At 34.0% G+C, this 22,223-nt stretch overlaps 1 protein-coding gene and 1 pseudogene across 4 annotated transcripts; both read right to left on the bottom strand.

Annotated features, from left to right (window-relative positions):
- Window positions 1–642: 642 nt before the first annotated feature.
- Window positions 643–3,415, bottom strand: LOC114373377 (annotated as a pseudogene).
- Window positions 3,416–8,762: 5,347 nt separating this feature from the next.
- LOC114377544 (transcription factor LHW-like) lies at window positions 8,763–16,066 on the bottom strand. 4 transcript variants are annotated; one of them, XR_003659102.1, is made up of 10 exons: window positions 15,201–16,066; window positions 13,986–14,195; window positions 13,792–13,873; window positions 13,628–13,669; window positions 13,482–13,541; window positions 11,174–12,979; window positions 10,907–11,067; window positions 10,521–10,661; window positions 10,302–10,427; window positions 8,763–9,442 (listed from the first exon to the last, which is right to left on the bottom strand). XR_003659102.1 is itself a non-coding variant. In XM_028336099.1 (10 exons), the coding sequence occupies exons 1-10, from the start codon at window positions 15,362–15,364 to the stop codon at window positions 9,278–9,280; spliced, it is 2,898 nt and encodes a 965-aa protein (XP_028191900.1). In that variant the 5' UTR covers window positions 15,365–16,057; the 3' UTR covers window positions 8,763–9,277. The 4 variants fall into 4 exon arrangements, 3 of the variants coding, with proteins under 3 accessions (XP_028191900.1, XP_028191901.1, XP_028191902.1); XM_028336099.1 differs by having other exon boundaries at window positions 10,966–11,067; window positions 15,201–16,057; XM_028336100.1 differs by having other exon boundaries at window positions 10,966–11,067; window positions 14,051–14,195; window positions 15,201–16,056.
- Window positions 16,067–22,223: the final 6,157 nt, after the last annotated feature.

The raw sequence follows: 22,223 nt of genomic DNA, 5'->3' as shown, positions 1-22,223 counted from the left end.
ATGTTATCGTTAATAATTTAATATTCAAAATAAAATAATAAAGTCCTGTTTCATTGTCTTCATTCAATACTCCAAAATCCGAATAAGGAGTAAGATAATTTTCTTCCATTTCTTCCCGGGCCTTTTAACCCTATTTCCAAATTTTTCATTCCATTCTACTAATTAAAAGAAAGCAGTGCAAACGTAGCGTATGAGACAGTGAGAATAACTTTTTTTACTACTATGAGATAATGAGAATATGCTTAAACATGACAGATTTATTTCTGAAGTATCTGCGTACAATGCAAATTCCATGTAGATCCCCACATGATCAATAATCTTAGTTCCAATCTCTTCCCTTGAAATGCCATCAAAGTTTTGTTGAAGATGGGAAAGTATCGTAAAATAAGATCATGGAAGTTTGGGGTAATATAAATTTTACCCAACAATCAAGTAGCATGATATTCCAGTAGTTCTCAGGAGGATTCAATTAGAACAAAAAACACTTGAGATGCTTCTAAGACTTGAAGTACCTAAAAACGTATTGAGACACCATATTTAATTTATCCATCCAGGTAGAAAATAACAGGCAACTCTTCGGATAGATAAAAAAAATATTTTGCTAAGCTTTAACAAAATAATCAAACCTCCTATGACAGCATGGATAGGATAACATAGATGAATATAACTTGTCACGCAGACTCATTACAGGGCCATATAAAAAGAAAAAGAAATTATGTTATCTACATCTTTGTATGGTATTTTGAAGTATTTTAGTGTCCAAAATCAGTACAAAGACCAAAGACATAAAATTTTTGCCTCTTGGCTGCAGACACAGACATGGTGAATCCAAGTAAATTTAAAAAGGACACAGCAACATGACCCACAACATTGCACTAAGTCATCTTGCATCAGCAGAAGTAAAAGAGTCTGCAAACCCAGAAGACCTGGCTGCAATACTGCTTCTGCTGTTTGCAAGACTATAAGCATAGCTAAACTCTTCACTTTCTGCTTCCTTCCAAATCTTCAACATTTGAGGAAGTGGTCTTGTGTAGTCAATGCCAGAGTAGCAATCTAATTCATCATCAACTGGTTTCCATTTTTCCACCAATGCTGCCAAGACATTGACTGCGTGACCCATATCTGGCCTATGATGTGCTTCCCTTGCAGTGCAGTGTCCAGCAAGTTCAGCTACAATGCCTATCCTCTCAAAAAGTTTCTTCAGATGCTTCCAGAATTGGATCAATAGCAGCCATCAGCTTCTCCTTGCTCAATTTAATTCGCCAAAACCATTTGGTCAAGCACCGGCTTTCCTCTGGCCGACTCTCACAAGTCCGGTCAGAAGTTCCATCAACACCACTCCGTAGCTGAACACAACTTTTGTGGTGATTTTCCCCATCACTGAAACACACGGAAACTTAATTTAGTATGCAAATCTAAGCGCATCAAACTGAGAATATTGAGATGATAAGATATCATATATTTGCAATGGTCTGAACTCAACTATTAGATAAGGGATACAAGGATCGTATTGCTTACGAATTTTGAAACATTATGACATGTAATTAGATATCATTTTCTTGTTAACTTTTGGTTTTTAAAATGCACACAGAAAGAGAAACCTTTTGCACACTACTAAGGTGTTTTCATTGTAAAAACAATATACCTAAATATAAATCAACAGAAACTACATGCTGGTATATAAAGAGAGTACAATGATTGCATTATGCAGAGAATGCTCAATTTCTACAATTACATCATGGTCAGAAGAGGTGATTTTAAGTAAATCATACCTGCATATTCAGGGGTAAGGTATCCAAATGTCCCAGCAGCTTGGTTGCTACAGACTTCTCACTATCTGGGGCATGCTTCACCAAACCAAAGTCTGAAACTTTAGCCCGAAAATCAACACCCAACAAGATATTAGAAGATTTAAGATCGATGAATAAAGGTCTGACGGGCAAGACTGTGAAGGTACTCTATCCCTCTAGCAACATCTAGTGCTATTGCAAGCCTCTGTGACCAAGACAAAGGCTCCAACTTCAAGCTTTTCCAATGAAAAAGATGTTGGCTTAGAGCTCCAAGAGACATATATTCATAAACCAAAAGTCTTTCATTGCCTTCAATGGAATACCCCAACAGGGCTACCAGATGTCGGTGCCGGACCTTGGAAAGAACAGCTATTTCAGCTTGAAACTCCTCCAATGCCTTACTGTTAATAGCCCCATGCTCCATTCTCTTGACTACTATTTTTGTCCCATCTCCTAGTTCTCCCTTGTAAACAGTTCCAAACCCTCCATAGCCTTGTTCATTTTCTGAAGCAAAATCATTGGTAACCTTGCGTGGTACTTATATAGAAATGACAAGGTTTCCATCCTCAATTATGTGAGAGCTTTGAGTTTCACCACTAATGTTACTCAGAGAACTTGTTCCAGTCTTTGTTGACAAACTTACAGTGGCATTTGAAACCGCAATTTTAACCATGTTATCTGAAAAAGATGGATCGCGGGGGTGAACCATGATGGAACTTGGAGCATCCAAGGAGGCTTTTTTGTTCTTCCTCCAACATAGGAAGGGATAAACAACCAAAAGAGCTACAACTGCAAATACAGCAACTCCAGCCACTATTCCTACTGTTTTGAATATTTTCAAGTCATTTGGTTTGGATTGATTTGATCTTGAACTCTGATCTGGAACAGGAGACTCATGAGAAGATGGAGGATGTGATGGATTCTGTGGTGAAGGTGAACTGTTAATAGGCATAAGACTAGGACTGCCTCTGATTTGATAAGGAAGAAGAAGGTTATCCACAGTAACAAACTTCAGATCATTATGAAATTTTGGTAATGGAGGCTCAAGGTTCTTATCACTTAAGTCCAACAACCTCAAAGATTTTAAGTCGGTAAAATTATTGGGAACTGAACCGGTTATATTGTTTCCTACAAGCCTAATTTCAAGGAGTGAATCTAACTTGGCAAGTGAAGGACTCAAGAGTACCGTTTAGCTTGTGTCTAGATAGATTGATAATAGATACCTCTGAGTTGGAATTGCAGCTCAATCCAAACCATAACCCTGTGCTGCGTGTGCATGGTTCATCACCAACCCAATCAGATATGAGAAACGAAGGGTAATTCAGTTTGTCCAGAAAATCAAGTAGTACAGCAACTTGAGGGGAACATTGAAGCCCAGGTTCAGGTGGACAAAATAAGTTGTTATCATAAGAAACATTGGCAGCCTTAAATTCTGGTATTGGACACATTAGCATGTTATTATTTAACACTAGGATCTCAAGTTCCATATGTGCTAGGGACACTGGAATCAAGCCAACAAGTTGATAACTATTGAGATTGAGTTCCTGCAAGGAAGTAAGAGTTCCAATATTCTGAGGAATTGGCCCAGTGATAATGTTGCTGCAACTGTGCACTGTGGTCCGCATGCAAGACCGGAGGCGAAAACAAACGGTAGGTCCCTCTGTTAAGGAAAGTTCGTTAGAAGGCGTGGCGGGTCAATTTAGGAAAGTTCTCCACTAATGTCGGTCCGTAGATAATCTTATTTTTTTCAAGTAAAATTACTCAATAAAGTCCATTCCAATTTTAATTCCACTGCTGGCGGCGCCAATTAGTTACAACATCAGTGAACCCAGTTAGTTGATTGCTGTTCATAGTCTTGGCAGGTAAAGAGAAACCTTTTTTGTTAGTCATTCAAAACCTGTAATGCCTATGTTTCTGCTTTAAGACCATCTTAATTGATGCAATCATGTTTTGTTAAAGCAAAATTATTCACGGCATGTCAACGCAAACTGTACTCATTCCACAATTCGCATTCATACCAGATTGGCGTGCAATCAAGGAATTCAATTGTTTTCTAGACCTTTTATACGGTCCCGCCAAATCAATCTGCATAATGGTGTCTAGGCTATAGACTCAATTAATGCCGTGGCGCAAAACTATCCCATTACATCTTTATAATTACATCCTATCGATGAGTTTGTTTAAATTTAAAATAAATAATTTTTAAATGTGATTTAAAAAAAATACTTATTCAATAAACGGATAGGATTTATTTATTAAAATAAAAAAAAATATTTTTTAAGCAAAAGTATTTAGATAAACATTAAAAAAAATTGTTTATTTTATTAAAATAAGTATTTTTCTAATAAATAAGTTTTAAACAAATTAGTCCAATATCCATTAATGATGTGATCTTTTAAACTAGATAGAAGTAACAAAAGATAAGGTGTAAAAAAGAAAAGAAAGAATGATGCCAATGAAACATTTTTTTAATACCAAAACAATAATAAGAGAAGTGCTAAATTTAAATTGTATCTAGTGAAAAAGAATGGGTGTGAATCTTAAGAATATAATCATAAATGAAATGTTTTTTATATTATTATTTAATTATAGATTATATAATGTAAGAGTGTAAACTTTATCTAAAACAACCTTGAAAATCCCTCAATAGAATGATAAATATTAACCCTTCTTATCTCAAACATTCTTTTTAATCTAAATCAGCAAATCTTATATAATCTAGATTTGCTTCACACAGACAAACATGGCATAAAGATGTTGGACGAAGTGTCTCATGAGTTTCTCCACAAGGGCACTTTATCTTTTTGATAATTCTTAATGGCTTCTATAACTTTGATAGAAAATGTCTCGTCCTCTAGGTAATAAGCGATAGGATCTGGTACTAGAGGCATTGGTAGGTTGAGAATCTCCTCAAGTGTTGCATGTAAACAATATGCAGAATATGTGACATGATAGCTACCTTCCTGGACAATTAGAAGGCGTCCTTCACTGTGCCTTTTCGCAAGACCCAATTTCTCTATAGCCCTCCATTGTTAGGCATTGCCTTCCATTGGGATCAAACTGAGGCACATGAGGATACAATATAAGTAAAGGAAAAATCAGTTTTTTTTAATAGAGTAACCTTGATACACTAAATAAGAGAGGTGATTAATCCAATGCAGCAAAGAATGTGGATCATGAAAATTAGACTGTTGATGAATTTGTAAACATTACATTATAGTCGGCAGTGGCAGGTAAAAATATGGATCCAAGGGATTAGTCTCACAGCGCAATGAGAGTGAGGATACCCTGGTCAAAATGTTCAAAACTGTTAAAGAAAAAAGCTTACCCTGGTCAAAATGTTCAAAACTGTTAAAGAAAAAAGCTAAACACCAGTACTCGTCTTTTTCATATAATCAGTCGGATCACCCTCACATAATATAGAGCTATGATTTGTTAAATAAATCATGAAGAAACCCAAATGTAATCCTTTTTTAAAACAAAGAGAACCTAAAAAGTTATTGACCACTTACTGAAATATGATATATTCTCTGGGGATTATCATAGGTTAAACTTTAAGGTATAGTTTTTGCTTGATTGTTAAGTTTTGATAGTTTCATGGATTAATGGTTTGAACTTCTGCCAAATGGTCTTGTTGTTGATTTCGCTTGATAGTTAAGCTTTGATGCTTGCTTTGGACTCTTGGAAGCAGATTAAGAAAGAGGTTGAAGTTTCTATTTTGGTCGATGTATTTCCAAGATATGTTCAAGTTAAAGCCATAACCTTCTCCTTCACCTAGCTCATCAACCGATCCACTTTGCGGATGAGATGGACCCGAACCTTATCTGATCTATAAAATCCCTCTGCTGTGCCATTTCCATAATGAACATCAATATCTATAATTACAACCATCTTGCAGCCAGAATCTAAAGCTGATTGCATGTTATGAGCGAGAGGAAGAAGATAACTGCCTTGGTTCGATGGCAAGGTCACTCCTGAACTAAGCTAAGGTTTGACTCGAAATGTTTCTTTGCTTTTATTCATGCATTCAATATCCTATATATATATTACCTTTATAACAGCTTTTAAAAAAAATCAGTAACTAACTTTACAACAGCTTCTAACAACCCTAATATGGTTGTAACTAACTCACTGATTCTATGGCAGTGTATGGTAGTGCATGCATCTTCTTCCAATGGTGCCCCACTGCTAATCTTCTTCCAGCTGCATCTTCTTCCTAACATTGCACCACTAGACCGTGTGTAGTCCCAGCAGCAAGAAGTGGTCCGGGATAGACACCATGTCTTTTACTCCTTTATGTACGTAGTCTCATAGTCCTTTGTGTGTGTCAATTGGCGTTCCCTCCAACTCCAGTTTTTTTAAAAACTGGTGAGTGATAAATTGTGATCCAGCTGCGCAATATTTTTCTCCCTCCTAACATTGTGATCCAGCTGCATCTTCTTCCTAACATTGCACCGCTAGACCTGCATTCTTAAGGAAACACTCGGAAAAGGTCTAAACAGGGTGGGTTAGCCGGCGCCATGTTGCAGTCCGTATAATAGTTGGTTTTTTTAGGATAAAGAAAGACTACTGATTTTCTTCTCAATATCTGTCTTTTTCACATGTAATTAGTAATGTATTAATTAACAATTCATAAATTAACAACCTACTCTTAATTAATGTACCAAAAAGAATGTTGTTAATTCATTGAATTCTATAATATGCAGCTGGAAAAGTGACATTTATGAGATTTTCGGCTAAAGGTGACGAGATATGATCATCTTTGTGTCTCTTTCGGAGAACTATTAGAAGTTGCACGAGAGGTTATTAAGAGACACAAAGATAATCGTATGTCGCCTTCAGTCGTGGTAAAAATCTCCTAAATGTCAATGTTCCAGTGCTGCATATTATAGAATTCAATGAATTAACAACATTCCTTTTGGTACATTAATTAATAGGTTGTTAATTTATGAATTGTTAATTAATAAATTACTAATTACCTGTGAAAAAGACTAGAGCTATTACACGGATTGCAACACCGAAAGCCTAACCCCATTGGCAACACCCTGTTTAGACCTTTTCCTAGCGTTGCACCTGAAAAATGTTACAAGAACATAATTAGTAAATCAACATCTATATATAGCTTTGTCAACATACGTGTACAATATTAATGATATGATTACTCACCCACAAAAAATTCTAAGTCAAGAAGATCGTGAGAACCCCCACGTTATATTGTCACCAAAAACTTAAAAGGAAGGAGAAAATATTACAAAATAGAGATCAAAACTAGTGTCACTCCCACCTTAAAGGAGTAACTTAGCTTGTGATTTATGGAATGGAATAGTATTTTCCATGTATGGGTGTGGTGGCGTGTTCGGCACCTGTTGGCAAAGCACATTTTTTTTATCCCTCAATTTGAGGGGATTAAGTAAATGAGTTGAAATGCACAAAGAATCAACGCTTGACAAGGTAATTGTAATTCTGCATGGGTTCATATATATAGAGTATTGCCGCCTACGTGCAAAGGAGCCACGCATGTTTCATGGTAACAAACTAGCTTATTGTTACAAAATAAGGAGCCACGCATGTTTCATGAGCTAAAGAGATAGGGAAAAAAAAGGTTGCTGGATGAATAATGGAGGACACCGCATTTTCAACAACTCAAGAGATATGTATTATACTTTATACTACTAAAGAATGGAGAATTCCATGTTCGGAAGGAAGATTATTACGACGTTTCAATGTAGTAAAAAGGAAGGTCTATCTGCTAATTCTTTAGCACCTGGATTTGTTACAATTAATTACCAACATCAACATTTGCAGTCTCTTCAGAATCACTAACTAGGCTGTCATCTAGGTCCTCTCATAGCCACCATCAGCATATCTAAACAAAAATAATAAGCGGTGATGCTTTGTGTTTGACCAAAGCACTGATTTTGTTGTATAAACTTTGATGATCAGGACATGCACTAATATGCCACCTCCCACTTATGCCAAACAACTACAAAATCTATAAGTTTGATAGATAGATTTGATTAAGACACACCTTATTTTTATTTGTTTATTAATTTATTCTTTTGCTAATTTGACTTAGTTGTACTTTAAAACTCACGGGACATATTACTATCATACTAAAATTTTTTTTTTGTTTTTAAAAATATTAAAATATACAATATTTGTCTGTAAAATTTTTGGGTATATTTTTTATTTTCTTAAAATTGAAATATATTATTTTTTTTTTTGGAGCTAGACTCAGGATAATCCAAACCTAATTTGAGCCTATGTGATGCTAATGATTTTTAACTTTTTTAGATAGGTTATTATTACGATGTAGAAAAACGTTATTCTACATTGGTTCCAGTGCAAAAATCACTGAGTTCCCCATCAACAACCCAAGTTCACTAGGCTAAACCACCACCACTCACCACCTTGCAACCAAACCCAACCATCAACATCAATGAATAAGAAGCCATCGAATTTTTAGGCCTTAGTAATTTAGGATTTGAAAGAACTAGAGTTTCTACTTTTATTCTTTTCTATTTAGTCATCGCGCACCTCCAAGACATCTCCCTTTTCCTTAGACAGAAACAACTACCAAGTTTGATGTGCTTAATTGTTGGTGGACAAAAACTAATGGAAGCACATTAACAATAAAGCAACGGATATATGTGCTTAAGAGTTAAGTTTAATAATTTAAAAGGACAGCCGCAATAGTTTCTAGTTCTTATCAATTTATCATTTCCTTCTGAGAATAATATTTATTATCTCGCTAATTGAATGGAGTTAAGTGTTGGAAGGTTATGAATTATATTATCAGTAAACACAAAGTTGACACTGGAGCAGAATGTTGGGAGGTTTTTACCATTAAATAGTAAGTTACTTAGGTTGAACCAAATAAGAGGAATTTGAATAACAGTTATTGATTATTTTATCGGTTTTTCAGATAAATATAATATAATATTTGTTGTGTTGAGTAGAACTTACATAACATGGTACAAAACTTTCAAGTTCACATAATATATAAACATATTTGGTACAAACTTTCTAAAGCCTGGAGTAAAAGGGCACAGAAGAAAGTGTGTAGCAAGCTAATGAGCACATGAGACCATTCTTTCCATATCCTACAATATCTATACATCTGATCTGAATCACAAGACCAACTGCTTTGGTAATAACTCACAATTATAAAAAATGGAAGCAAGTCATCTAAGAGTTCAGTAATATGATATCAGTAGAAAATGCCAACACAGTATACATTATGTTGACCGGCACAGAAGGAAACATTCAAAATTACAACGCAGGAATCCATATTTATCTTGACATGATTTCCACTACCTAGTACCTCTTACACACTCTTTCAAAATGAGTTCAGATATGAGATGTAAAACAGTTAGACAAAGTCAAGACCACCTGAAATCTTAGATTGGATTTGATGTCAGTCATCGCAAGCGCATACCGGACTTGCTCTCAACACATCCTAATAAGAAAACATGTAACAGGTGGGTTCACTGCAAACTACTAGACCTTTCTGTTGTCTGCGTAGCCTGTGGGAAAGAGTGATACACCATGTTATCAATTGCATTGGATGAAGATGTGTTGCCCTTCACCGTTTGCTCCAAAAGACAAACAAGTGACATAAATATTTCCATCCTTGTTATATCCCTGTTTGCCTGCATATTAAATTAATAACTACATTGGATTCCTTAACATCATGCATCAAACTTTTGCTTTTAAAATGCAGATAACATCAAAATCAAAAAACAGAAAAGAAAGCATGAAATGTCTCATGCTGTAATTTAATTTTAAAACGGTTAACAGGATGAAGATGAAGAGCCAAATATTATTATCCTTTAAGTAAGGCTTTTTTTTAAGCCAAGTCTCAAATAGCATAAACATCGGCAAGGCAACCTGCAGTAGTAGTTCTTTTTTAATATGGAGACCTTCTCGGCTTCGTTTCATGAACTCAGTCACTACATAGTATTGATACTTTGGGGCAACGATGTTTGGTTTGTCACAATGATTTGTCTCTAATATTTGATACATTCTTGGTCAGCATTTATAAAAAATAAAATAAAACTTGTTTTAAGTACTGAAAACAGAATCTTAAATGCTTGCTTTTGGAATATCTTATTTCTCCAAAAGAAATAATCTTACTTTCAATAGCTCTCTTAAGAAGCTGCCAAAAATAAATGATCATTTCCTCGAAGTAAACTGAACCAAACAAACACTGAATATGTATACCGAGAATGTGGAGACCTATGACTTCAGTTATCCTACATTCCTATACCAGTGAAAAAAAATTCCTACACACTAATTTGCCTGCAGGACACACATCACTATATCTACCCAATGCAGAGACAACTTCAGGTACAGGACTTTATAGGCTATAGTCACAATTTCTCTCTGTGCCAAGAAAATGCTTAGGTGTTGAAGGCAACATAAGTCAGATACTGAGACTTATAACTTGAGTAATTCATTCCCTATGTATTAAGTTATGATAAGATATGTCCCTGTCTGGAGTATTACTACCTCAACAGCAAAGCGTGCCCAGATTTTGTCATTGTGAGCTTCCATTACCCCCTTTAAGATGGTTAAGCCTAATCCTCTGATTAAGTCGGCTATTTCCAAAAAGCAACCTCGTTCCTCACAAAGCATCTGTCAGAATAACCAAACAAACAGATTATACAGGTGATAAAGCAGATAAAGCAATATATGAGGACCAAAAGAACTTTAAAAACCATCCACTACCTCCACTAGCATCTGACGAGGTGGAATCAGATCCTCGACTACAATGGGGCAAACCATTGATAGTGAGCCAACTTCATATGCCCACGTAGCCCCACCCTCAAAGTTGTCTTTCAAAAGCAGCCCACCTTCCTTATTAATAATCTGCATATTTAATGAAGGGATCATTTTTTTTCATTATAAATAATTCCTCAAATAAAAAAATTATCTACTACAATTTCTTCTTTATAGTCCCTCATAGTATAAATGATGAAGAACAATTTTTTATTGTAAAAAGGGTTTAGTTGATATTTGATTTGAGCTACCAAATAAATAGGCAAGAAAACTTTTCAATGTTAACAAATATATGTTTTCTCTATTTATTGTTCCCCACGAAAATAAAATATTACCATATATACAAGATCAACTGCCTAAGGTAGAAGCCGTGGGAGTGAATACTGTCCCATACCTTAGACTCCCCTGTTTGTTTCAGCTTGTCAGCATGCTTTGTCACACTTTGTAAGAAAAGCATGTGCTTAATGGTCCGTTCCAAAAGTGCATCTATGCTACACTATTAAGTCATAAAAAGAGATCAAAGAAAAAAAAACAACTCAGTGACTGAACAAGATATTTAAATTACCAAAAAATAAGGGATGAAATAATAAGCAAGGAAATACTTTTGCTCCGTTTGGCACAATTTCTCGTAACTCTTTCACTCGATCTTGAATCATTTGACGATCTTTCGGTCGAGGCCGGGGATTCTCTCCTGGTTTAAGCCTCTTACGATTTGGTTTGCAACTCTCATCTGCCTGCTTTGAGTATCCAGTTGAAACAATATTCTCATGTTTCACACTCCCACTATTCTCAACCCATGAACTAAGTTGAGAGCCATAAACAGAACTAGTTTGAGAACAGTTTCCAGCATCATCCTTGTTACATCCGGACCTAAGCAAACTAGTTTCTATGGCACCTGTTTTACCCCAATTCTTAGGAAAATCAAACAATCCCCCCTGGAAATGACCCGACATTACCGGCCTGCAGGCAGGAGAAGGAACAGAGGCAGTACTATTCCTTGTCAATGTTGTCCTGCAAGACATGTCATCAGAATCCAGTTTCACAATAGATTTGGCTTTTGAGACCACGGCATCCAAGAGGTTGTCTGTTCCCATCCCAGAAAAAATGTCACTGTCTGATATTGTTTCTTTAACTGAATAAATATCAGGATTTATTGTTACACCCTCCTTGTTCATAGGTGCTATCTTTTTTTCCATATTTTCTGCATTAGCATCTGATTCATAAGTAAAGAGATTATCCCAGTTTCCATTCAGCAATTGGTTTTTCAAATCCACCCCTAAAACATCAAACAGGTCATCACCTGATGGAGGTTTAGCATAATCTAGTTTGTCTTTAGGATCCTTTGTCATCATAGATTGACTACTACCATCTTTATGAAGGCAATCGTGGGTAAAACCAGGGATTTGACCACTAAAGGGCACTTGTTCCTCAACATGAAAAGTGGGGGGGTTAGGGGCCTGAAGCAAATCATAGTCTATCTTTTGATTTGATGAAGCACACTTTAAATCTAAAACAAGAATCTTCTGATTAGAACCTTCTACATGTATGGGAAAGGTTACTGATTGACTAGTCAAATTTGCCAAAGCTTTAGTTGAAGAATCACAATTTTGAGGTCCAATTCCAACTCCTACTCCAGAAAAATCAACTGTGGATGCTTGGGAAGATTTTGAACCAGAACTGGTAATCAGATTTGACCTCAAAAGAGTACTCATCCCACCATGTATTGGGATTCCTCCTAGTATTGAAGTACTGCCAGAACTCATATTGTGGCCAAGTAGATGGCCTCCATCTGTTCTTAGTTGAGACTTGTTCAACGAACTCGAGGCATTTACACAAGGATTAACATTATCTCGATTCCCAATGGCTGATATGATTTGCTGCTCCATTAATGTAAGATTATCAGCACTTATACCAGATTGACCAAAAGACCCAGAACCAATCAAGTTATTGAAAGCAGATCTTGCATTGCATGAAACAGAATGCTGCTGCAGGCATGAATCTAGATCTGAGGGTATTACTTCAGCTTCCACAGCTCTATTCTCTCGTTGGCTAGCAAAGTTTGTTTTACTCGTTGGAATAACCTTTGGTTGGCAAGGGTTATTGGATATCTGGTTCAGCTTATGGGTTTGGGGTGTCAATGCAGAACCCTGGCAAGTATTTGTCTCTGCCTTTAGAGGACATGGTGTTTGAACACTAAAGGACATTGAAGCATGCGATGAATTATTTTGCTGATTGGAGCCACTAGTTACGGATGGAGGGCAGTTTGAGGCAATGACTGGTGGATCAACAGACACAGGCACACCAGCAATGGGAGGTGAATAGTCTTCAGATAGAAGGGCGCCAGGAACACATCCCAATTGAAAGATCAAGCTCTTCACATCATTCACAAATCCCATATTCTCAATTATCTGTATCATCAAGTATTGGTGCATTAGTTGAGGGACATTGGAACAGCAGACAGGAAAGCTTCTCAAATAATGGCACAACACAATCACTACAATACACAACACAATCACTAAACTAGCAATGCTTCGTCTGTAAAACTCAATGAGGAAACAGAACTCTCAGATCAAGGAATCATGGAATGATATCACTCAGGCCATGTAGAACTCTCAGATCAAGAGAGTGAATTCTATGACAACGGGGATTTACGTGATTGAAAGAACTCACTTGCCAACGTGTCAACTTTCAAGGCTAGATATCCTAAATTTATGCAATGGATATATTCTTGTGATCCTTCAGTGCTATGCAACTTTTTAGTTCTTAAGTTAACCAGGAACTTCACTCTTGAGTACAATGTGAGATATTCTGACCTCTCACCATAATTCTGTGCTCTAGCATGATGAAATCATTGGAGATCTTATGTACATTATATCTCTTCAGAATTGCAGACAAAAGAAAATGACTTACAGGCAAGAAAGAACCAAGTTGAACAACCCCATGAGGAAGCACAGGAATAACAGCTACTGTCTGCAAAAACAATATGATATGGTATCATGAAACATCAATAAAAAGTTTTTTTTATAACAAAACACAGCATAATGAAAATCCCAAACCTGTATTCCAGCTGAAAATTGGTGATGCACTTCAGCATATACCTAAAAAGAGAGAACAAAGAAATCAAAATGAAGTTCACAAGCATATATACGAGTCTCTAAACTTTTCTAGGAAAAATCTGCATATTTAAGCTACGACTAGAAGCTGATAATCAACTTCATACCTGTGGAGGATATGCATCTTCAGTGAAATTGTTCAAAAGAATCCACTGATGGCTGCCTGTAAATGCAGCCCGTCCAATTATGCTGAATAACAGAAAAAACAGCAATTGAGTCGGGAGCAACAAAAAAATCACTTTAAATTTTTGTAAGAAACCTGAATTAAACATGCAGATCGATGAAAACAGAAAACACCCACCCTTCACCTGCAATAATAACTGAATTGTTTACAGTCATTTTTTTAATCAAAGAAGAGACTCGGACCTCCTCTTGAATCCCAAGCTGAGATGACAGAGACTCTGAAGAAAACCAGCATCCTTCCCCATTCTGGTAAGGCAAATCAGGCATCCCAAACATGTGTGGAGGCCACGGCAAAGGTTCATAATAGCATTCTTCCCAGATTAATAGCCTGCCAAATCAAACCACACTCAACTAACTCAAACAAAGACATTTAATCATCATAAAGTCAAAAGCTTAATAATTCAAACTCCACTTTGGCAGCTGAGATTAATGAGCAAGCAACAAAGATCCTTTACAATATTTAGTCTAAAAAGAAAAGAAAAGGCTGAGAAGACCAAAACAAAGAAATAGAGTGGATTCTTTTAATCTAACTCATAAGTTGTTTGCATGACAAAGATTGATCGGCAGATAAACCGCTCATTAGCTAATAAAAAATAAAAATCTTTTTTTCTTATCAGGGGAAAAATAAGTAAGGCCAAACAGAATGAAAACAAAGACAAATTCAGAATTAGCAGATTCGTTTAGAGAATCACAGACCATAAATCCAATAGATAGTGCGCCTGGCAATCCAATGGCAAACAAACTTCTTTTATAAATAAATATTTTATATATAAAAACTAAGATTCTTGAAGACAAAACAGAAGCAATCCAGGCACAAAGTTCCAAAGTAGAAAAGAGTATATTGCAGAACACGAATACGAATCAAATAAAAGGAAGCAGTGACCCATAATTAAGACCCCAGCATGTCCATCATATCTTGGAAGCAAATCAACCCCAGAAACAGAATCTAATATGAACATGAATTTCATATGAGATCCCCGCATACGTGGTCCTGAGAAAGTACATCTGTACAAACACGAAAAGCAAACATATAACAACAAATACTTAACCAAAGTTGATTCGGAAACTCGAAAAAACATAATTTTTTATACACATTTTTCACTCCATCCCACGTTACTTGCTTTTCGATCAAGCTCATGTAACCACGAAGATAAAACACACATGGTACACACACAAAAAAACAGCAAAACACAACACAAACAAGATGTAACAAACAAAAACATAGTATTCACCTTTCTCGGAAATTCCTAGAACCAAAACCAAAGTTTGGTGCATGCAGAAAGTAAAAACTGTTTTTTTTTATATAAAAAAAAAAAAAAAAAAGCCAATTTACTTGGAATTGTGGCAACCGATCTTCCAGAACACAGCATAAGACCACTGATTCCGACCGCAGAGAGTCCTCAAAGCTTCTTTCAACAGAAACCCCATCTCAAAACCACGCGAGAATTTTCTCACTTTTTTTTCCTTTTCTACGACCCAATGGAAGAACAAGAGCATGCACTAACAGAAAAACACAAAAGGGTATGTTTCACAGCCGGAGAAGAAGCATTTTCCGGCGAGTTTGAATTCCGAGTCTTGACTACCACGGCACGATCCTCTCCCCGCCTGTTTCGTTCTCAACCCCCCACTTCTCTTTCTCTGCGGATCCAAGTTCCCGGTGACAAATTTCCGGCATGCCATCCTCCTCCGGCAGAGGAAGTTGTAAAGAGAGAAAGAAAGAAAGAAAAAGGGAAAGTACTCTAGAGATAAAAAAAAAGAGAGAGAGAAAAGTGTCTAGATTATGCCACGAGCTTCGAGCTTGTAGAGAACCATCATCTTCTCCATTTGAGAGAGAGTGATAGTGGGGTGTGTTTGGAATCGCTTGAAGGAAAAAGGAAATAGGTGGGCTTAAGGTGAGGTCGTGTTCAAGCTGAAGTGAACCTGCGGAACTGTGATATCATTCTCTCTTGAGGCTTTCCATTTGTGAGAAAAATAAATGGAAGTGGTGGATGTATTGTGTGGTGTGCTTTCAGAAAGAGGAAAACTTTTGGGTTATATTACGGGTAGAGCCACTGGGTTGAGAGTGAGAACTGAGAACTGAGAAGAAGGGAGCAGGTTGCTTTGCTTTTGTCGGGTTCTGAAACAGTGTCGGGAGTCAGATACAGATAGAGTCTAGAGAGAGAGATAGAGAAATGTGTGTTGTTTTGTTTGCTGAGTCAGAGAGCGAAAGAGGGTGTGAAACTGTGGCAGTGTAGGGTTGGGACTTGGGGAGAGAGTAGTGGACATGATTCATGGACTAGTGCGGGTTGACATCATGGTTACGTCAATAACATTTTGTGAAATTACGTTACAGTACATTACAATTTACAACCATGGGTACTATATGGTTTGGTTTCGTTGAGTTTTTTGGGAGGAGTACACTGTTTGTGGAGAACTTGAATACTCATTGGACATGATTGATGATTGAGATGTGAAAAAGAGCTCCTCGCGCTGCCCCAACCGAACAAACTAATGTTGGGCTAATCTTAAATCCCTCAATACCTCATCTCATTATCTCTTAAGATAAATATATGTATTTTCATAAACATTTTTTGAGTCTGAAATTTTTTTATTTTGGATTAAGATGCCATTTGTCTTAGACTAAGATTTCTTTTCTTCTTAAATTTAATCTTCAACTCAAAAAAGGTAGAATATTTTAACATTTTTCTACAGATTTTTTTATAACTAAAAATGTGGGTGAGTTTGATTCTAAGAATTTGTCATGGTTAAGGAAAATTTCAAAACTGAATGAGCGCTTCCATACTTCTAAATTATCTACTAATAAGATTCTTACACTAATAAAATTAACATTTTTTTAATATGAGTTCTTTTTTTAGCAACTAAACTAATTTTTTATTGATCCAATTAACATGAAATTATTTTAATTTAATTCGAAGTATTAATTTCATTTTGAAATCCATCTCGTGGAATCACTTGCATTGCATGTAGAATTATTTTAATATTATCTGTTTATATTGAATATTTTATAAACTGAATGTTAGTATTCATCAAAATCACTATCGTGAATATTTGATTTTTTTTCCTTGACTCTGCATTCCCTTTTTACTGAAGTCATAATCGATATGTGGTAATTAATGTTTCATCTGGTTGTACTAATCAACTAACCTAGCAAAAAGAACTTTATGATTGAAATTTAATTGACATGATAATTTCAAAAATTAAAGAGAAATTAAAATAATGAAAAGGTAGCCGGCTTGACACTGATGTGTGTACATTTTATTTCAAACAAAAACAATTAAGTCCACATCCTTTGGATGCTCACATTTTAGCTGAAAGGGGGAAGAATAAAACTTGTCTAATTACAGATGTCTCTTGGGTCAACTTGAAAGTTAAGTTGGCCTGAGTTGTATAGATAGATGAAGACCACCATCATCATCATGAAGCGTAACAATCAAGGACCACTCCTAAAACACAAAAGAAAAATGAAAGCAAAAAACAAACCCTGTGTTGGTATTATTTATGCTCCAGCCAAAACGTCTTATAGCTAGGATACTTTTTAAATATAATTAAAAATTCTTCAAACTTTTTTTTTACTAGAAAAAATTCTTCAAACTAAACTGTTATAAACACATTATTAGTCGTAGGTAAACTAGTAAATAATATTATTTGAACATTTTTTCACCAATCATATTGGAAAGAAAGGCCAATTTGATGGGATTTGAATTGGACAACAGTGTGACCTGAATCTAGAAAAGAACCAAACTCGACAAGCAGCCAGAATTTCCCACCTATGTTGCCTGCAATTAATAGTTCAAAAGGTGACAGCTTGTATGTAAAGATAAATTAAGTTCACTATATCAGAAATATCCAGATGAGACTAATACTTAATTATCTGTTACAGTATATAATCTCTTCCGGTTCAGCAGTGTCCAGCTCCCCCATTGCCATTCTCACTACTGGTACTTGACCCCGTCGGCTCCACATTTTTGCAAACACCGACCCTTACTCAACTCAATAGAGCAATACTCAATTACTTAATTTATTAAAATTTTAAAAAAATGATTAATTTAATTTATAATAATAAATTTATCTTAAATTTATAATTTTTTTAAAAATTATTTTTGTTATTAATATTACTTCTCTTCTAATGATTTGTTAATATATTTTCTTATTTTTTAATAAAAAATATTTATAATTTAAAAATAATTAATACAACAAACATTATAGATTGAATCTTATAAAATATAAACATCATTTTAAATTTAAATATTATGAATACAAAGAAAGAAAGTATATGTTAAAGGCTACAATTCTATATATCTTATTCTACAAACTCTAATCCTTACATCAAAAAGAAAATTATAATCCTTTTTCATGAGTAATTAATATATATCAAACTTTAATTTAAATTAAATGAGTCTTTTCTCTTTTAATGATTTGTTGATACATTCTCTTACCTTTTTTAATAAGGAGTATTTATAATTTAAAAATAATTAATGTAAGAAATATTTAAAAAAATATTATTTTAAATTTAAGTCTTATAAATACAAACAAAGAAAATATATATTAAGGTTACAATTTTGTCTTATTCTACAAATTCTAATCCTTATATCAAAAAAGAAAATTTCAATCCTTTTTCGTGAGTGATTAATATATGTCAAACTTTAACTTATAGTTAATTTAAACCAGTATGTTTCCTCTTAATGATTTGTTAATATATATTTTTACTTTTTTTAATAAGGAATATTTTTAGTTTAAAAATAATTAATATAAAAAATATCATAGATTGAATTTTATAAAAAAAAATAAACATTATTTTAAATTTAAATCTTATAAATACGATAAAAGTGTAAGTTAAGGTTACAATTCTGTCTTATTCTACATATTTGAATACTTACGTCAAAAAGAAAATTTTAATCCTTTTTAGTGAGTAATTAATATATGTCAAACTTTAACTTATTTTAACTTAAATGGACCTTTTAGGGATATTTTTTTGTTTCTAGTTACTGTCAGTATTATTAATAATAGATTTAAATTTTACTATTAACTTTGAAACTTCAATAATAAAATATTTTTTATAAATTTCTAAAACAACTATGAGTATATTCAAAATATTTTTTTTTCAAACTTTAAAGTCCCAACATAATCAGGATATACAAAATTAATTACAAGTGATATTGAAAAGTATATAGGAAGGGGGAATCTTAAAAAAGACTTGTTTATGTATGGTTTCTTAATCTTTACCAATGTTAATATATATTAACATCTTAAGATTTATTTTTAAAAAGTAAAGTGAGTTGAACATCTTAAGATTATTTTTCGTACCTTAAAGTGTATGTCGCTTTCAGTTTGCGCCGAGGTCCCCCAGAATTTCTCTCCTCATCTCCTCGTTTATCTTTATTTATTTCAAGAATATATATTTCTAGAATTTCAACAGGAGATTTTGAAAGCACTTCTAATATCATATCTAGAAACTTACCCTAATATTTACATGAGAATGTTTTGATGCCTATATCGTTATCCTAACAGTCGGTACTTGACAGTGTCATGGTCTTTCTGTGTTAAAAAAATTACCATTCTCTCTCGATTTCGGAATCACAACTGTCTCGGTATCTCAACTTTTTTTTTTTTTAAGAACATACTCCCATGTACTTATTTTAATCCTCACGGTAATAACTATTCTTAGTACTATGGATTCGGTGGATTCACCATTACTATTTCGGAGGGAGCAATGTGTGGAATTACAATACTTCTTCATCAGATTCAGTTTTGATAAAAAAAATCATTCAAATAAGGGACTTTATTATCTCAAAAGAGCTAAGTACGGAAGAGACCAAAAATAGGATTCAATCTTGGAGCACCAATGAGCAATTGCTTGTTGGCAAAGTCTATGAATACATTAAAGATGTCAAACCTACTGTTAGTTGGTGTTCTGTTATATGGAACCCAGCAATCCCCCCAAGATGTTTTTTTATTCTGTGGCTTGCTAAGAGGAACCGCCTGCTTACTCTTGACAAAGTTGTTTTTTTAAACAAGGGTTTCCTTTGCCCTTTATGTTCAGATGAAGCCGAGTCAAATGCTCATTTGTTCTTTTCTTACAGGAAATCTCTCCAAGTTTGGGCTCACATTCGTGATTTGGCTCCTTTCTACAGACGTTTCACTTTTTTACAGCGCATTACTGACTCTTTAATTAGGAGCAGATCCATATCCGGTGTTCAAGGAAAATTACGTTGTCTGGCTATAACAATTAGAGTCTACTACATCTGACTGTCTAGAAACAAGCTGATTTTTGAATATTATCAATTTTCTGTAATAGAGATTATTAGCAAGATTAAGTTTCTTATGTATAGACAAGCGCACCTATTGCATTTCTTTTAGCATCTTGATATAGGTCTTCTTATATTAGAGAAGCTTTTAATTTCCTCTAACTGCGGGTATGTCTCATTTATTGTTGTATCATTTTGGGTTTAATATAATTTACATTTTTTCAAAAAAAAAAAAAACCATGTTTACTATATTTGTTATATTGTGTGCTTTCTTCTGCCTGTAATCATGTACGTGCATGATGCACCTATGGACCTATCCTGGGACTGAAGAATTCAAAGCATAGGATAACAATAAGAAGAAAAAAAGTAAAATACATTTCCTCTGTTGATGAATAACTTTTTGTTATATATAGAATCGAACCCATAAGAAGAAACACACTTCTTTATTCTTAAAAAAAATATCAAATTCAAGATAATCAAAATAAAAATGTACGTCTATCTAGTTTTAACTATGGTTCAGGGTTTTATTCTTTTCCTGTCCCCAGTACTTTGGTTTTTTTTTTCGGTAACAGACCCTAGTGCAATTTATTTTTTTTGGTCATGTGTGACTCTGGTTGGCTGACATCCCAGTCATTGTCCCAAGCTTTTTCATTATATTAATGCATAAAGTATCTTTTGCGAATTGAGACACTTAACTTTCTTGAGCGGTTGTGAATACTTTTATTTTTATATCCTTTGATCATTCAATATTATCACTAATTATGAATCTTTTAAACAACTAATATCATAGAATATCCAACCTTAGGTTATGTGGTCACGTAGGATAGGTTCTCATGATGGATTGGAAATTTTTACTAAGCCTTCTGATTAATAAAAAAAGAGCCATGTGTATACCAAGCAACAGGTGGCAATGAAAATGGTATTGTAGATGGTTGGTTTGGTCACTGCTCTATCTTTCATTTTGTGTGTGACAAATAAACAAACAGGTAAAAGGCATAGAAAGATGGAGCTCCAGTTGGAGACACGCGTACGCGCGTCTTTACGTGGTTCCTTTGTTACTTTTGATATTTGTTATTTCACCTAACTGTAGGGTAAAATAATTTTGTGGGGAACGAGAAAAAAAAAAAGATTCATATCCACAAAGGTTCTCAAGAAATGAATCCAATCTATAAAATATTTATGTTATTTTATTTTCAGAATAAAATATATTTTTATTCCTACGAATATAATTTAGTGTAATTTTAATACTTTAAAATATAGTAATTTTATTTTATAAATACTAAATTTTGAATATATACTTTTTCATCACTTAATCATATATAATATATTATATATTGAGTTGTTCATGTTATATCACATTTGGAATAATATAATATTAATATGACATAATTAAATGTATCTCATATCGATCATCGCTAAGTGATAATAAGAATTGTCTCAAAAAATTAAAAATTTAAAGATCGAAAAAAAAAAAATTTTTTAAGAAATAAAAAAATATATACTTATAAGAATTAAAAATATATTTAAATTTTATTTGTATTTTGTTTTGTGTTGCTGGGGTGATATTATCTATGTAAGTTATTTAATATAACCTATATATTTTATGCATATTATATTAATTTAAGTGAATATATAAATATCACTAAATTAAAAAAATAGTTGTTAAGAAAATAGTAAACCCTCAAAGTTTTAAATGTTTGAAGTAAAATATACTCAAACAAACATAGACTAATAATTATCTCATTTGAACAAAATAATGATAATCTCGGAAACAGCGTAAAAGAATGATGAGAAAGGAATTATTGATCAAAACAACTTCATGTGTAACCTAATCAGTATCAGTATATGTAATAGAAGATACGAGAGACTGAACGTTTTATTTTTTTTTTAAAGTTTTTCCTCCCATGTCGGTGTGGAAATGGGTTGGGTAAGCTGGTGTCTTATTTAAGTCTAGTTTGATGAGCTACTTTATATTTTTTATTTAAGCTTGTACTAATTATTCATCAATAGTTTAATTTTAGGCTTAGATTTGACCTATATATAAGTTTAATTTAGTCTGTTAGTCTTTTTAAAATTTGTATAAAATATATTGTATAATAATAAAATTATTC

This window comes from Glycine soja, chromosome 11 (assembly GCF_004193775.1).
Source record: "Glycine soja cultivar W05 chromosome 11, ASM419377v2, whole genome shotgun sequence".
Lineage (NCBI taxonomy): Eukaryota > Viridiplantae > Streptophyta > Magnoliopsida > Fabales > Fabaceae > Glycine > Glycine soja.
The sequence above is the reverse complement of the archived record's forward strand: the minus strand, read 5'-3'. Positions and strand labels throughout refer to the sequence as shown.

Coding starts and splice junctions, on each gene's coding strand:
- LOC114377544 (XM_028336099.1), bottom strand. CDS start 15,364: ATGCTCTTGTTCTTCCATTGGGTCGTAGAAAAGGAAAAAAAAGTGAGA. Junction 13,542..13,627: donor AATTTTCAGCTGGAATACAG/GTTTGGGATTTT, acceptor TTGTTTTTGCAG/ACAGTAGCTGTTATTCCTGT. Junction 9,443..10,301: donor GGGCACGCTTTGCTGTTGAG/GTAGTAATACTC, acceptor TTTAATATGCAG/GCAAACAGGGATATAACAAG.